The sequence below is a fragment of the Eschrichtius robustus genome, chromosome 4 (assembly GCF_028021215.1).
Source record: "Eschrichtius robustus isolate mEscRob2 chromosome 4, mEscRob2.pri, whole genome shotgun sequence".
In the NCBI taxonomy this organism is placed as follows: domain Eukaryota; kingdom Metazoa; phylum Chordata; class Mammalia; order Artiodactyla; family Eschrichtiidae; genus Eschrichtius; species Eschrichtius robustus.
Window position 1 is genome coordinate 44,133,853 of NC_090827.1, and position 18,079 is coordinate 44,151,931.

Here is an 18,079-nt window from a genome sequence, read left to right on the forward strand (position 1 = left end):
ATCTACAGAGTGTTCCCACGTGCTGCCTGCCTTCCGTTGGTCACTGCTAATCCACTACATTGGGTCATTTGAAGCCTTTAAGGCCAATCTTCGAAAATACGTCATCGTATAACCTTCATGGAGAACACAGGCTGCTTAATCTCTAGCCCAGTAGCATCAAAAGCTAAAAATCCCTAATGATGGCAAAGAAGAGAAGGCAAATAAAGCATTTGTTACACAAATCTGACATTAACCAGCTTTTTTCCCTTTGTTTTCTTCAAATGGCATAAGCAATTCTGACAGGGAAAGAAACAGCGCCATCCATATTTCAGGCTAGGCTTTCTCTGACTTGAGGTCAACCGGTTCCATAAAACACCTATGCCTTGGTCAGAGGCTGGAGGGGTTCCCTTATAAGAGAGACGAAAGCTCCAGGTGATACAGCTAAGCAGAGGCTTGGGCAGTATCTGCACAACGCGAGGGCTGGCTGGATGATGCCAGGAGAGGAAGTGGGTGAGGCAGCAGGGGATGCTGGCAGCTTCTCCCGGGCTCTCTGCCCACTGGTGGTCCCACCAGATGGTCCCTGAGATGCCAATGGAGGTCTTGGCACCTGGGCTCAAGGCTGCTTTCCAGGAGCAAAACCTTAGTGGCAACCCTCAGGGAAGAGCGGTACCCGAGTCCCCTCCTTTGTCTGATAGGGCTCACTCGGCTGACATCTGCTTTGGGGGAGAAAACACTGGACGGGCTTGGAGCCAAGAGCCGTGCAGCCACCCAGCAACACCCAGCACTAAATATCGAGCTGACTGGGGCTTTGGGTGACCCAGGGCACATCACCAACCTGTGTTTGTCTCCATTTACTTCTTAGAGACTGGAGATTGACATAAAAGCTGCTCTTGTCTACTTCACTGGAGTACTGTGAGTATAAATAAGACAATAGATGAGAGTTTTGTAAGAAGGTGCTTCAATCCAAGGGCCAGTTATCTCAGTAAAAGTTGTAACCAAAGACTCCCTGGGTCCTTTTCTTTTTGCTATTCAAGATCTTCGGGTTCACAGTGCTTTTTGTTCAGATAACCTTAAAACAGGGAACTGGGTTTTTTGTTGAGAAGATAAATTCCCTTTGACTTTTACAAGCAATATAGCCCTGGGCATAAATGTGTAACTATCTATCAGATTCTAAGCCTTTTTTTTTTTATTGAAGTATAGTTGATTTACCATATTATATTAGTTTCAGGTGTACAGCATAGTGATTCAGTATTTTATAGATTATACTCCATTAAAAGTTATTACAAGATAGTGCTATAATTCCCTGTGCTATACAGTATAACCTTGTTGCTTATCTATTTTATACATAGTAGTTTGTATCTCTTAATCCCACACCCCTAATTCGCCCTCCCACCTCCCTTTCCACTTGGGTAACCACTAGTTTTTTTTCTATATCTGTTAGTCTGTTTCTCAAGTCATTTTAAAAGAAGTATGATAAATTATTCTACAGAAGACCAGGAAAGCTTAGGGAGTAGAAATTATAGCTGAAAAGATTTCTGCTAAATATTGGATACAGTTAAGAACTTCCTTAGATCAAGTGATATTGAAACAATATTCTTATTTCCTAGGGAAAAAGCAAACTATGATGATGATGGAAATGATTTTTTCCTAGTAATAGTTCCCTATAGTACAATATTTTTTTTCTAGGGTGGAATCTACTTTTTGACAATTTTTTTCTGGTATGTAAGCCCATCTGGGATCTTAAAAGGATTTATTTTGGAAATTGAAATGACCCTAAGACTTATGCTTATCTGAAGGATAAGCATAAGGATAGCCAGGAAAATTCAGAAGAAGAGAGTAAAGACTTGGCCTATCAGCCACTGAAATCTACAATACAGCCACAGAAATTAATTGAAAGCATTACTGGCCCAGGAACAAGAAGACAGAGGAGCGAACAGAACACAGAGGCCAGGAACAGACCCAACTACATATGATAAGCAGTGAGAAATCAGTGAGAAAGAAATGATTGTTCAATAAATGGTGCTGAGACCATTAGCTAGTCATTTGGGAAAAATATAAAGCCGGATCCATACCCGGCTTCAGAAGGATCAAATATTTAAATGTAAAAAGGAAAATCTTAAAAGGGCTAGAAGTAAATATGGGTAAATATTTTAATAATCACGCAGTGAAGAAGGCATTTCTAAGTATGATGTGGAGCCCAGAAATTGTAAAGTAAAAAAATTGATGAATTTTGAGGACATAAAAATCAAATACGTTAAAATCACCTATATCTGAAAGACAAATTAAACTGGAGAAGATACAACATATGTGAAGGCAAGAAGTGAATAACCTGAATAGAAAAAGAGGTTTTACAATTTAATCCAAAAGAGACAAAACATTTCCAAAGGGCAAGGCGCATGAACAAGAAATTCATAAAAGAGGAAATATAAATGGCTCATTAATGAAAAGATGTATCAACTCACTAGTAAAAACTTTGGAAAAGCCTTTGTGAAAGAAGACTGATTGTGCTGACGACCCTTGGGAGGGATGAGGGGTGGAGGGGTCCTAGCACTTCTGGAAGTGTGGGTGCAGCTGGGTGAAAACAGAAGGTTCAGTTAAGAGTGGTGGGAGGCTTTGTGTCGTTCTCCCCTGCACCCCACCCCTAGGGTGATTGGACAGGGCTCAGAGGCCCAGGAGCTGGGAGGGAGGGCGGAGGCATTGAAAGCCCGTGTCTGGAGGAGGGATCCCAGCCCCGTCCTCTATCAGGCCCCACGGGCATTGCCCTGCTCTACAAGCCCCTGTGCATCTCAAACCTGGAAACACAAAATCTTTTTTTTTGTCTTTTCTAACTCTTAAGAAAATATTTTGAAAGTTTTGTCGCTGGTTGAGTAGAAATTGACAGAAGAGGGCTGGTGTAGGGTGTAGGCCCTCAGGTGGGTTGAGGGAGAAGGGCGGAAATAAAGAACAGCCCCAGCCCTGGAAAATCAGAGATAGAGTTTTTAATTTGCCCACCCCCCCCCCAGGCCATCCGAAGCTGGTGTCTAAGCAGATGGGGTCCCCCTTGTAACCGCACTGCCTCTCTCCCTCCACTGCGGTGGGGTAGTTTGGAAGGAGCTAGGAACAGCCTGGAAATCCTGAGTCTGAGAAGTGAGGAGGTAAGGTGTGCAGGGGGCCCTTCCTACCCCGGGTTCTTGGTGCATCTGATGGGACCAGTCCTCCTCCCTGGTTTCCATGCTGCAGTGGGTTGAACTATGTCCCTCCACGTCCCCCCCTACCCCCAAAGATATGACCAATTCCTAACCTCTGGTACCCATGACTGTGACCTTATTTGGAAATAGAGTCTTTGCAGATGTGATCAAGTTAAGGATCTTGGGATGGGATCATCCAGGATTTACAGTGGGCCCTAAAGCCAACGGCTGGTGTCCTTACAAGAGAAAGTCAGAGGGAGATTTGCACATAAGCAGAGACACATAAGCACGGAGGAGAAACATGCAGGAGGAGGCCACGTGAAGACAGAGGCAGAGACTGGAGATAAGCAGCTATAAGCCAAAGACACCTGGAGTCCCCTGAGGCTGGAAGAGGCAAAGAAGGATTCACCCTAGAGCCTTTGGAGGGATCATGGCCCTGCCTATACGCAGGTTTTGGACTTCTGGCCTCCAGAACTGTGAAAGAGTAAATTTCTAATTTTTTTTTCCCCCTTTTCTATCAATATTTCTTTTATTTTCTGTATTTTTAAAATAATTTTTATCAGAGTACAGTTGATTTACAATGTTGTGTTAGTTTCAGGTGTACAGCATGGTGATTCAGTCATACGTATACATGTATCTATTCTTTTCCCATATAGGCCATTACAGAGTACTGAGTAGAGTTCCCTGTGCTATACACTAGGTCCTTATCAGTTATCTATTTTATATATAGTAGTGTCTGTATGTCATCCCAATCTCCCAATTTATCCCTCCAGTAAATTCCTATTGTTATGGCAGCTCCGGGAAAAGGATACACGCATGTCCATCCCCAGCAGGTCGTTATACACTCCGGTTTGCAAGCAGCGGGGCGGGTGGGGAGGGCGTGACCCCTGTAAGCTCTGGGTCAAGCAGGCTGCACAGGTCCCGGTGGACCCTGCAGGCAGGTCTGGCAGAGCAGCTTGGCTTATAATCTTTAGACGTGTGGCATGTGGGACTTTATTTGTACTCTTGCCCTGGGCCTATCAGATGCGGGCCTGCCACTTGGCTGGGGATGCTGGCTGCCAGGCAGCACATGGAAGACCAGAGGACTTTTTGTAAAACCATCCAAGACAAAAGACTTACAGATATGGACCGTCATCATTCTTCCCATGAAAAGGCCCAGGTAGGTCCCCTTCCAGCACAACCTGCCTGTCAACAAGCTCTCTCTGCTTACGGGAGCTTCTGAACAGTGTTTTAGTGTCTCCCCTTAAATATAAACAGATGGCCAAAGATCACCAAGTCCTTGAGTCAGGAAAGGGTTCTGCAATGATGACAAGGATCCCAGGCTTTAAAAATGGAAACAAACAAAAGCTCTTAGAAATGAAAAATTTGAGAACAGAAATTAAAAATCTAATGGAAAAGTTGAAGATAAATTATGAAACTCCCTCAGAAAGAATAACCAAAAACCCCCAAAGGAGATGGAAAAGAAGAAAGAAAATATATGAAAATGAGAGAATCTGGCCAGGAAATCTCAAATCCAAAATAGAGTAGTTCCAGAACAAGAGAACAAGATAGCTGAGAGTAAGAAATTTAAAAGAAATTCTACAAGAAAATTCCCAAGGATTGAAAGACACCTGTTTTCAAATGAAAGGACTCACCAGGTGCCCAGCACAATAAATGAAAAAAGAGCCACGTCAAGTCACACCAGTTGGAAATTTGAAAATTGTGGTTCAGAAGGAAGAGCCTATCCAGAGAGAAAATACAGGTCAAATGTAAAGGATCAAAACTCAGGATGGCACAGACTCCTGAACACCATCTCCACAAGTTACAAAGAGAGCAGAACAAAGTGTTCAAACTTCCAAGGGAAAATTACTTCTATAGACAAACTACCAATCAAGTCTGGAAGCAGAATGAAGATATTTATGGACATGCAACATTTCAAAAACATTCATCTCCCATGTGTCCTGTCTCAGGAGGCTTGACTAAAACAACAGAGTAAATTGAGAAAGAGAAAAACTGGATTTCCAGGAAAGAGGGGTGCAACCAGGAGAGTCCCCTCCAGGTGAAGGGACGCTCCAGGAGGACGGTGGAGGGGCATCCAGGACTGGTGTCTGGGCCTCAGACTGGGGATGTGGCCAGCCTAGACTGGACCAGGCATGGGGGGTTTCACCAAGTGCATCTCCAAGAAAAAGATGAAGCTGAGAGATCAGCCAGTGTGTTCTGGCATGTTGAGAAGATCCATACAATTCCGGCAGTGGGTTTGGGGATGAATGGGTGACTGGTACACCGAAAACTAAGGAAACCAGAACATGAAACTCAAGGGAAAGCAGACTAGTACAGAGTGGATGTGTAGCGACCCGTCTGGGAGTGACTAGTACTCACTTGAGTCGCTAACGTAGGCAGTGAGTGAAGACTTAGCCAAAATGTGTGATGTAACTAAATTGAGAGGATGGAAGAAGGAAAGCAGTGGGGGTGGGGTGGACAGGCTGGTGGGAGAGAGTGTAGTTCTCATCATCCACAGTAGGGGATCAGTCAGATAACACCAGTGACTAAAAATCAAGAAATGCTGCATGATCGTGTTATTGAAAATTTGGAACACATACCAGAAAAAATGGGTGAAAGCGTTGAAAATTGTTGCCTCTGGGGAGTGGAAATCAGGAATGGGGAAAGGTGAGTGAAAGTGGGGATGCTTTTTTTGTTTGTTTTAAGTCTTACAGAATTATGTATGAGTCTTTAAATTTGGGATGTACAAAACTTTAATAAAAATTAACAATAAAAAGAAAAAATTCCCATAACAAGGTATAATTTTCACCGAAAAGAGTGACAAGGGGGAAAACAGCCCTCTCGCGCCTGTCACGTGTGGGTGTACATTAAGACAGTTTCTCTGGAGAGAAATTTGGCAACGCATATCAAAATTGTAAGTGTTTGTCTATTCTAGTGTAGAATGTTCTAGGAATATTGTCTCAGGAAATGAAGAGACAAGGAAGGATGACACAGGTGTTCACGTAATTTTATTTATAATATTGAGAAACTGGCAACAATCTATGTGTCAGTCTGCGGGGGATCAGTTAATGAGTTATGGTATCTCTCTACAAAGGAAATCCATGTAGCTCTTTAAAATGATGGTGCAGAACCATATCTATCAACGCAGAAATATTTCCATGACGTATGGTTAAGAAAAAATGCATGCTCCAAAAACAGTTGTGTATAATATGAGCCTAACAGTGTAAATGTGCAGTTACATAGAATGAAGAACAGAGACATCCAGAAGAGAGAGAGATCCAGAACAGTTACCAAAATGTAACCATGACCCATGGGTGGTGCTGGATCTTGGGATATTTACTTCTTTTTTTATATTCGTCTATATTGAATATATTCTACATGAATACGTCACTTAAAAGAGATCAAGCAGTCGTGTTTACTTGGCCCTCTCCTTGCCCCTTCTCCTTGTCTGTCAGTTGCCAAGCCCTTTTCTTCCTATCCTTGCATCACCATTCCAGTCGACCTCTCCCCTCCTTTTAAGCCAAATCTCACTTTTGAGCTCCGGATTCTTCTACTGAAGTGCCTCCTACACAAATCCACCTGGATGTCCCTCAGGCACACGAACTCAACCTGCCCCAAACTGAATACATTAATTTCACCCAAAATGCTCCCATTTCAGCGCCCCCCACCTCCCCCAATAGCCCCACATCCCATCTACCCAATCGCTCAAAGCAGAAACCTGGGGCACCATTGTTGATCTAACCCTCCGCCTCCAGCCTGTCACCCTCCCGTTGACACTACCTCTAAAGACCTCGCAAACCACTTCTTTCCACCTCTATGGCCTCTATACCATCCATGTTTTCATTCATTCAACAAATATTTATTGACCACCTCCTGTGTGCCAGGCACTGGGGGGTGGGGCTGGCATACAATGGAGAATAAGACAGACGTTCTGTTCTCATGAATGGAGCCTTGTGTGCGACAGAAAGCGTGGACAATAAACAAATAAACAAAACAATTACCTAATGGAGTAAATCCTAGAAGAAAATAAACACAATGTGTGATAAAGCATAACTGGCGGCGGGGGAGGGGTCCTGACTCTAGATGGTGGGCGGGGAAGGCGCTCTGAGCCAGGAGACATGGAGATGGAGCCAGGCACCAGGGCGCTCCCCTCCTCCCAGGGCCCTTGCCTTCGCCTTTCCCCTCTTCAAACAGTGAGGTGATCTTATCAAAAGCCAACTGATCACATTAGCATCCCCCTGGCCACCCTTGTTAATGTCCCTCATGAGGCCTCGTGTCTCTTTCTGGCCTCACCTCCGTCCACTGCCCCTGCACACCCTCTGCTCCAACTAAGCAGAACCTTCTGTCTCCTGAATACTTTTTCTGCACCCCCAGCCTCCCTGTGGGTTGCCCTGGACCCACTTCCTCCAGGAAGCCCTTCAGGTTTGGCCCGTGAACACTGTTGCCACACTGCACCGTCACTGTTGACTATTTCTGTGTCTGAATCTGCAGGAGGGTAGGGCTGGGCCACCCCCCACCACTGAACCCCCACTGGTGCCAGTTCTCATCCTTTCTCACCCCAGCTGCTACCTTTCCCTTTCAACTCTTCCCTCATGACAATCCATCTGATAGAAGAATCTTGCTAAAACGAGTGGCAAAAGCAGAACAGTGAACTCAAACTACTGATGTCCCTAGGGCACACGTGAGCGGGAGGAAAGGGTGTTAGGTTTGGAGCGCTGTGTCCAGCAATAAGGAATTCATGTTACAAGAAGAGGACAAAATTCCCATGCATAGAGGGGAGGGGAGGGCTGTGCGGCAGAGAGCAGTTTTGGGGCAGAGGTGGGTCTTCTCGGGGGACGATAGAGCCTGCAAAGCAGACCTCAGTCAAGCAGAGGAGGGAACACATGAATTCACACTCTCTGCTCTCTTGCACTCCAACTTTGAGGCATCTCAAAAGCACACGAGGCTAGCTGGCTCAGCAGACCCCAGGGGTGCTGCTGAGCTGGGAGGAGGAGGATGGTGGGGAATGGGGCGGACCTCTGCCACAGAGAGGTTCGCTGGGAGCTGCGCAGACTGTGTCCCAGGTCATGGGGTTGTCTGCTCATTCGTCCACTCATTCATTCTTTCAGTGAATATTTCTTGACATCCTGCCATTTGCCAGACTATTTTCAGTGCTGGAAACATAGTAACTAGTAAAGCAGATGAAGTGCCTGCTCTCTTGGACCTTGGGAGGTGATGGAGGCTCTTAGAGGAACAAATACACAAATAGACTACTTCAGGTGGCAATGGAGATGAAAGAAAATAAAACAGGGTGAGGTTTAGAGTGAGAGGGTGATATAATATATAGGGGGGTTAGTAAATTTTTACTGGGTGCTCAGTAACCCTATCTATTTTTCTTTTGTTATCCCCGGCTCTTGTAAAGTCTGGTTTAAACCAGCACTTCTCAAACTTTGATGTGCAGTCACCCAGGGGTCTGGTTAAAATGCAGATTTTAATTCAGTATGTCTGGGGTGGGGACTCAGACTCTCACTTCTAAATAACTTTCAGGTGACACCTTGGCTTCTGGCCCTGGACCACACAGCTCTGCCTTTGGGGCTAAGGGGAAAGCTGAGAGTCCCTCCCAGTTAACAGAGGGACCATGCCTCCTGAGGGCGATGGCAAGACAGTGATGTCAGGCTTAAGGGAGAGCAAACAGCAGCAGCAAAAGTGACCCTTGCCAGTCTTCTGCCCCTCCTGGTGTGCAGAGGTCTTCATCCATAACTCTCTCTGGATGATCCGGGTTTGAAACCAGCAAGGAAGCCATGGAGTTTCCTTAGAGCTTCTCCATTTTGGAGACGAACTCCCAAATGCATAGTGCGGGACATGAGGCCTGCAGCAGCCTAGCTCTCTCCCTTATCTTTCACTACAAGTCTTCATGAACCCTGGATTTCTACCAGGGTCACAATAAGTACTGCTCCCTCTCCCTTTCCCCAGGGTCTCCATCCCCCAACAATGTTCTTCACCTCCAAGCAATTTGGTACTGCTGTTCCCTCCGTTTAGAATTTCCATTCCCCTCATGGCCACAAGGTCATATCTCACCCATCCTCCAAGGCCCAGCTCAAATGCCATGTCCCCCACCAGCCTTGCTCATTCCCCCTGCCAGGAGCGATCCCTTGCTTCTTAGAAATCCTACAAAGCTTCACTTGAACCTGTTTTTGGTTCAGTAATTTCTTCCTCCCCTCGATGAGTTATTTGTGTCCTAGTTTTACTTTCCTTCCAGGATGTGAGCTCCCAGAGGAAAGGTCCACCTCTAATTGTATTCTTCCCCCTCTCCCTACCCCAGTTCCCAGTACTTGGTCATGACCTAAGAATTGTCCTATGAATGAAAAATAAATGAACGATTGGGTTTGAGATCACCACCAGCAGGAGGAAGAACGTGCTAGCCCAGTGATTCTCAAAGCTCAAGCAGTAGTACCCCCTGGAAACTGGTTAGATTGCAAATGGTCAGGCCCTACCCCAGAGGTGAGGCTTGGAGACCCTGGGGGCAGAGCCCAGCAATCGACCTACATCTACTTTTTAACCAGCCCTCCAAGTGGCTCTGACGCTTGCTCCAGAGTGAGAACCATAGAGTTGAGCCTGAGGTACATCCATCATTCCTCAGCTGTCCTCCTCCAGTGCCTCGGCCTTCACCTGGTTCCGCCAGGGAGCAAGGAGGAGAGAGGGGTGCAGCCAGCACGGAGGGCAGCCAGCAGAGAGGGCTGAGCAGAAGGCTCATGCTGGAAGAGACAGAGTGGGTGGGGAGCCATGGAGGGAAGGAGCGGGGAGGAAGAGAGGGGAAGGGGAGAAGGAAGGGGAGAAGAAAAGGAAAGAGGCAGAGAGGGAAATGGAGAGGAGCTCGGCCTCCTGGGGTGGGGTGGGGCGGGGCGAAGAGACAGCATTTTCCAGAAGGTCATCCCTCCCTCCATCCCCGGCCAGTTCATACCGGGTGCTGGTGGGGGACCCTGGAAACCTATCTGTGCGGCCTCCCAGCCCCTGCGTGGGCCTCGGGACCCCAGCCCGGTGTCCCCCCACACCCGTGCCCTGCAACCGGTACTTGCTCGTGCTGGGGGGGCGCCTCCAGTCCGGGCGTCACCCCCGTGGCCATACCTTCGACATGCACAGCCGCTGCTGAGGGTCTCTGAGCACGCAGGTGGTGGTTGCCTGGATGACCAGCCCCGGGCAGTGCAGTCCCGGTACCAGCACGGGGAGCCTCCTGCAGAGCAGGGACGCTCATGATGGTCACCATCACTGCTGAGGAGACCCTCTGGGTCTTGGGGCCCTCTGTGGTGTAGCCGTTCCATCAGCCGCCATCGCTAGTGAAACGTCCTGCGCCCCCCCACCCCCACCCCGCTTCCCGTGCTCTGGGCTGGACCCAGCGGCTCTGTTACCAGGCTACAGGAAGGATAAGATGTAGGGAGTCTAAGAGTGAGCAGTGGAGATGAGAGAGGAGCAAGGACGAGCGAGGTCGTTTTCTCCTCAGTTCTCTCCCTCAGAAGTGTTTATCAGAAGACAAGAGTTCAGGTGATGGTCCACATGCCCGGAGACTGACCCTCTGCTGCCTGCCCAGCCCCCTGCCCCTTCCTCCTCAGTTATCTGCAGCCTCAGTCAGGTGAGAGAGCTCCCTGGTAGAGTCCCATCGGCCCCTCCACAGATGACAAAGGAGGGAAACTCCACTGTGGGAGAATGCAGAGCGCCTTCACCCCTGTGCTCCTCCAGGACCTGGGCCTTCCCCTGGGAGATCACCTGAACCCTTGTCTTCTGGGTCCAGCCCATGTAATTTGCAACTTTGTTTCCCAGATCGAATGGTTGGCAGCTGACTCCATCATCAGTGTGGAAAAGATGAACTTTATTCCTGTTGTTTAGCTGTAATTTCTTCAGCATGTTAGCCCCAGTCTGCTGCCCCCATCCTCTCCTGGTCTAGACCCCCGAGGTGATTGTAATGATGTAAGAGAAGAATTGAGATAATGTCATAAAGGTGCCTGAAAAACAAGGTGGAGTCAAGACTAGACAGACAAATATGGTATATTGTACAGGAAGAGAGAAATAGACCCATGGGACACAGCAGAAAGACTCCAAATGGACACATGCATTGACAGGAACTAGTTTTATGAGAAGAATGGCAAATCAGCAGGGAAAGGATTGACTGGGTAGTAATTAGCTTATCCATATGAAAAAAGTTACAACATAACAAGACAAACAGATGGTTTAAGAAGCAAAACTTTAAGAAGACAATTTAAAAGAATATCTTTGTCATCTCAATATAGTAAAGATATATTAAACAAGAGTCAAGAAGAACAAACCATGAAGGAAAAGATTCATAAGTTGGTCTATGTTAAAATGTAAAATTTCTGTACAATGGAAAGTTGCCATTAAAAAGAAGCAAGCGGAGAGAGCAGACAGCAGAAGCAAGAAGAACTACAATCCTGCAGCCTGTGGAACAAAAACCACATTCACAGAAAGACAGACAAGATGAAAAGGCAGAGGGCTATGTACCAGATGAAGGAACAAGATAAAACCCCAGAAAAACAACTAAATGAAGCAGAGATAGGCAACCTTCCAGAAAAAGAATTCAGAATAATGATAGGGAAGATGATCCAGGACCTCGGAAAAAGAATGGAGGCAAAGATCGAGAAGATGCAAGAAATGTTTAACAAAGATCTAGAATAATTAAAGAACAAACAAACAGAGATGAACAATGCAATAACTGAAATGAAAACTACACTAGGAGGGATCAATAGAAGAATGACTGAGGCAGAAGAACGGATAAGTGACCTGGAAGACAGAATGGTGGAATTCACTGCTGCAGAACATAATTAAGAAAAAAGAATGAAAAGAAATGAAGACAGCCTAAGAGACCTCTGGGACAACATTAAATGCAACAACATTCACATTATAGGGGTCCCAGAAGGAGAAGAGAGAGAGAAAGGACCCGAGAAAATATTTGAAGAGATTATAGTTGAAAATTTCCCTAACATGGGGAAGGAAATAGCCACCCAAGTCCAGGAAGCACAGAGAGTCCTAGGCAGGATAAACCCAAGGAGAAACATGCCAAGACACATAGTAATCAAATTGACAAAAATGAAAGACAAAGAAAAATTATTGAAAGCAACAAGGGAAAAACAACAAATAACATACAAGGGAACTCCCATAAGGTTAACAGCTGATTTCTCAGCAGAAACTGTACAAGCCAGAAGGGAGTGGCATGATATACTTAAAGTGATGAAAGGGAAGAACCTACAACCAAGATTACTCTACTGGGCAAGGATCTCATTCAGATTCGATGGAGAAATCAAAAGCTTTAGAGACAAGCAAAAGCTAAGAGAATTCAGCACCACCAAACCAGCTCTACAACAAATTCTAAAGGAACTTCTCTAAGTGGGAAACACAAGAGAAGAAAAGGATCTACAAAAAAACCCCAAAACAATTAAGAAAATGGTAATAGAAACATACATATCGATAATTACCTTAAACGTGAATGGATTAAATGCTCCAACCAAAAGACACAGGCTCACTGAATGGATACGAAAACAAGACTCATATATATGTTGTCTACAAGAGACCCACTTCAGACCTAGGGACACATTCAGACTGAAAGTGAGGAGATGGAAAAAGATATTCCATGCAAATGGAAATCAAAAGAAAGCTGGAGTAGCAATACTCATATCAGATAAAATAGACTTGAAAATAAAGAAAGTTACAAGAGACAAGGAAGGACACTACATAATGATCAGGGGATCAATCCAAGAAGAAGATATAACAATTACAAATATATATGCACCCAACATAGGAGCACCTCAATACATAAGGCAACTGCTAACAGCTATAAAAGAGGAAATCGACAGTAACACAATAATAGTGGGGGACTTTGACACCTCACTTACACCAATGGAGAGGTCATCCAAAATGAAAATAAATAAGGAAACAGAAGCTTTAAATGACACAGTAGACCAGATAGATTTAATTGATATTTATAGGACATTCTATCCAAAAACAGCAGATGACACTTTCTTCTTAAGTGCGCACGGAACATTCTCCAGGATAGATCACCTCTTGGGTCACAAATCAAGCCTCAGTAAATTTAAGAAAATTGAAATCATATCAAGCACATTTTCTGACCACAATGCTATGAGATTAGAAATGAATTACAGGGAAAAAAACGTGAAAAACACAAACACATGGAGGCTAAACAATACGTTACTAAATAACCAAGAGATCACTGAAGAAATCAAAGAGGAAATAAAAAAATACCTAGAGACAAATGACAATGAAAACACGACGATCCAAAACCTATAGGGTGCAGCAAAAGAAGTTCTAAGAGGGACGTTTATAGCTATACAAGCCTACCTCAAAAAACAAGAAAAATCTCAAATAAACAATCTAACCTTACACCTGAGGGAACTAGAGAAAGAAGAACAAACAAAACCCAAAGTTAGCAGAAGGAAAGAAATCTTAAAGATCAGGGCGGAAATAAATGAAATAGAAACAAAGAAAACAATAGCAAAGATCAACAAAACTAAAAGCTGGTTCTTTGAGACGATAAACAAAATTGATAAACCATTAGGCAGACTCATCAAGAAAAAGAAGGAGATGACTCAAATCAATAAAATTAGAAATGAAAAAGGAGAAGTTACAACAAACACCGTAGAAATACAAAGCATCCTAAGAGACTACTACAAGCAACTGTATGCCAATAAAATGGACAACCTGGAAGAAATGGACAAATTCTTAGAAAGGTATAACCTTCCAAGACTGAACCAGGAAGAAACAGAAAATATGAACAGATCAATCACAAGTAATGAAATTGAAACTGTGATTAAAAATCTTCCAACAAACAAAAGTCCAGGACCAGATGGCTTCACAGGTGAATTCTATCAAACATTTAGAGAAGAGCTAACACCCATCCTTCTCAAACTCTTCCAAAAAATTGCAGAGGAAGGAACACTCCCAAACTCATTCTATGAGGCCACAATCACCCTGATACCAAAGCCAGACAAAGATACTACAAAAAAAGAAAATTACAGACCAATATCACTGATGAATATAGATGCAAAAATCCTCAACAAAATACTAGCAAACAGAATCCAACAACACATTAAAAGGATCATACACCATGATCAAGTGGGATTTATCCCAGGGATGCAAGGATTCTTCAATATATGCAAATCAATATTGTGATACACCATATTAACAAATTGAAGAATAAAAACCATATGATCATCTCAGTAGATGCAGAAAAAACTTTTGACAAAATTCAACACCCATTTATCATAAAAACTCTCCAGAAAGTGGCCATAGAGGGAACCTACCTCAACATAATAAAGGCCATATATGACAAACCCACAGCAAACATCATTCTCAATGGTGAAAAACTGAAAGCATTTCCTCTAGGATCAGGAGCGAGAAAAGGATGTCCACTCTCACCACTATTATTCAACATAGTTTTGGAAGTCCTAGCCACAGCAATCAGAGAAGAAAAAGAAATAAAAGGAATACAAATTGGAAAAGAAGAAGTAAAACTGTCACTGTTTGCAGATGACATGATACTGTACATAGAGAATCCTAAAGATGCCACCAGAAAACCACTAGAGCTAATCAATGAATTTGGTAAAGTTGCAGGATACAAAACTAATGCACAGAAATCTCTTGCATTCCTATACACTAATGATGAAAAATCTGAAAGAGAAATTATGGAAACACTCCCATTTACCATTGCAACAAAAAGAATAAATACCTAGGAATAAACCTACCTAGGGAGACAAAAGACATGTATGCAGAAAACTATAAGACACTGATGAAAGAAGTTAAAGATGATACCGACAGATGGAGAGGTATACCATGTTCTTGGATTGGAAGAATCAATATTGTGAAAATGACTATACTACCCAAAGCAATCTACAGATTCAATGCAATCCCTATCAAGTTACCAATGGCATTTTTTATGGAACTAGAACAAATCGTCTTAAAATTTGTATGGAGACACAAAAGACCCCGAATAGCCAAAGCAGTCTTGAGGGAAGCAAGTGGAGCTGGAGGTGTCAGACTCCCTGACTTCAGACTACACTACAAAGCTACAGTAATCAAGACAATATGGTACTGCAGAAAAACAGAAACATAGATCAATGGAACAAGATAGAAAGCCTAGAGATAAACCCACGCACCTATGGTCAACTAATCTATGACAAAGGAGGCAAAGATATACAATGGAGAGAAGATAGTCTCTTCAATAAGTGGTGCTGGGAAAACTGGACAGCTACATGTAAAAGAATGAAATTAGAACACTCCCTAACACCATACACAAAAATAAACTCAAAATGGATTCGAGACCTAAATGTAAGACCGAACACTAGAAAACTCTTAGAGGAAAACATAGGAAGAACACTCTTTGACATAAAACACAGCAAGATCTTTTTTGATCCACCTCCTAGAGAAATGGAAATAAAAACAAAAATAAACAAATGGGACCTAATGAAACTTCAACGCTTTTGCACAGCAAAGGAAACCATAAACAAGACGAAAAGACAACCCTCAGAATGGGAGAAAATATTTGCAAATGAATCAATGGACAAAGGATTAATCTCCAAAATATATAAACAGCTCATGCAGCTCAATATTAAAGAAACAAACAACCCAATCCAAAAATGGGCAGAAGGCCTAAATAGGCATTTCTCCAAAGAAGACATACAGATGGCCAAGAAGCACATGAAAAGCTGCTCAACAGCACTAATTATTAGAGAAATGCAAATCAAAACTACAATGAGGTATCACCTCACACCAGTTAGAATGGGCATCATCAGAAAATCTACAAACACAGATGCTGGAGAGGGTGTGGAGAAAAGGGAACCCTCTTGCGCTGTTGGTGGGAATGTAAATTGATACAGCCACTATGGAGAACAGTATGGAGGTTCCTTTAAAAACTAGAAATAGAATTACCATATGACCCAGCAGTCCCACTACTGGGCATATACACAGAGAAAGCCATAATTCAAAAAGACACATGCACCCCAATATTCCTTGCAGCACTATTTACAATAACCAGGTCATGGAAGCAACCTAAATGCCCATCAACAGATGAATGGATAAAGAAGATATGGTAAATATATACAATGGAATATTACTCAGCCATATAAAGGAATGAAATTGAGTCATTTGTTGAAACGTGGATGGATCTAGAGACTGTCATACAGAGTGAAGTAAGTCAGAAAGAGAAAAACAAATATTGTGTGTTAACACATATATGTGGAACCTAGAAAAATGATACAGATGAACTGGTTTGCAGGGCAGAAATTGAGGCACAGGTATAGAGAATAAACGTATGGACACCAAGCGGGAAAAGCTGTGGGGGGTGCGGGTGGTTGTGTGCTGAATTGGACGATTGGGATTGACATGTATACACTGATGTGTATAAAATTGATGACTAATAAGAACCTGCTCTACATAAAAATAAAATTCAAAAATTCAAAAAAAAATGTGGTATACACACACACACACACACAGAAATTAAAAAATAAAAATAAAAAGAAGCAAGTCTTGGACCAAGAGAATATATTTGCATTTATCTAGCTGTCAAAGGATCAGTGCTCAGAATAAACAGAACTGCTGGAAATACTTTTTTTAAAAAAATCTAAATCATTAGAAAATGGTCAAGGGATGTAAACAAATTGGAAGAAATAGTTCTGTTTTTGTAATTTAAAGAGAATTAATTACTGCATTTATGTATATAAGAGTTAATCTAAAGTGCATGCTTCACAGAAATGCCTTGTATATGTTAAATTACTGAATGCAAAGTGGGTCCCTTCCACCTTCCCACCCATTCTGACCACCTATTAATTTCCCCTTTCTCTGCTGAGAACAACCAAACTGCTAATGGCTGATGGTGCCCCCTAATGTTCTGATCTTGCAAAAGACCACTATATTGCTTTATAAATGATCTTTTTCAAGTAACTTTCTTTTTCCCTGTGCTCCTTTCCTCTTTCTCAAACCCTTTTCATACTGATAGATAAAATTTGTATTTCATCCTCATCATTACAGCTAAAATGGGTGATTCAGGATGTCTTCAGCCAGGTGCAGTGCCGGTCACGTGGAGTAGGGAGCTGGAGGGAGGGAGTCTAAGAGCCTGGTGGGGCCTCTCCTCTGTGAAAGGCTGGCAATGGCAGATTCAGTCTAAATGGGGCAGGGGGCTTAAGTTCAAAACCATCCAGGCAATGTGAGTAATCAACAGCTTGCCTGGTCTCAAAAATCAGCATTAAAAGAGGCGCCAAAAGTTCTGCACTTCAGTGATTCTTGGGGTCAGGGGCAGCCTGGGTCATTGATGGGGGCAATCATCCCTTAAAGGAAAGTGATCCCAAAGCCAGGTTCTACCTTGGAAGATGGAGTGGCTGCATAGAGATAATTAGTCTGACTTTCCATCCCGGCACTTCAACCCCCATCCCCTCATCCCCCTCTGGATGATAGGTTAGTCTTCAGGTGTAGACACTGGCAGAAATCACGCAAGCTCGTCTGATTGCCGACTGCCTGGGCTCCTGACTACAGTAGCAGTGTTCCCAGGCCCCTCAGCCTCACGGGGTAGACCTTTACGTTTTCCTTTAATTAAATCTGCTTTTGCTTAATCACTAGTACTCAAGACAAATGAAAGATGCTCAACTTTATTATCTCATTCTTTAATTATTAGTATTGTAACATTATTGACTTCTACTTTTTTGGCTAAAATGTATAGTATTTAGCTATATTATGGTTACATGGAGTTTTGTGAGCTGGCGTGTGGCCCTAATCACCATTTATAACATCGCTGCTTTGGGAAAGTGTATTCTGCCTTTCAAACCACAGCCTTCCAAATGCACATTTGGAACACAATCCACTTGTGAGCTGGGAACTCTCTGTACTGATGTCTCTTGGCCCAGGGCAGCCCCACTACCAAATGACGTGTGGTTTAAAGTCCATGTAACAGCTGGTTCATTTAA

At 43.6% G+C, this 18,079-nt stretch overlaps 1 protein-coding gene across 1 annotated transcript in view; it reads right to left on the reverse strand.

The window, feature by feature from the left end:
- RNF175 (ring finger protein 175) overlaps positions 1–9,858 on the reverse strand; it is a 67,308-nt gene extending 57,450 nt beyond the window's left edge. Inside the window, 2 exon segments of the mRNA XM_068541960.1 lie at positions 3,959–4,077; positions 9,729–9,858. Coding sequence (XP_068398061.1) covers positions 3,959–4,077; positions 9,729–9,858 — 249 coding nt within the window.
- Positions 9,859–18,079: the final 8,221 nt, after the last annotated feature.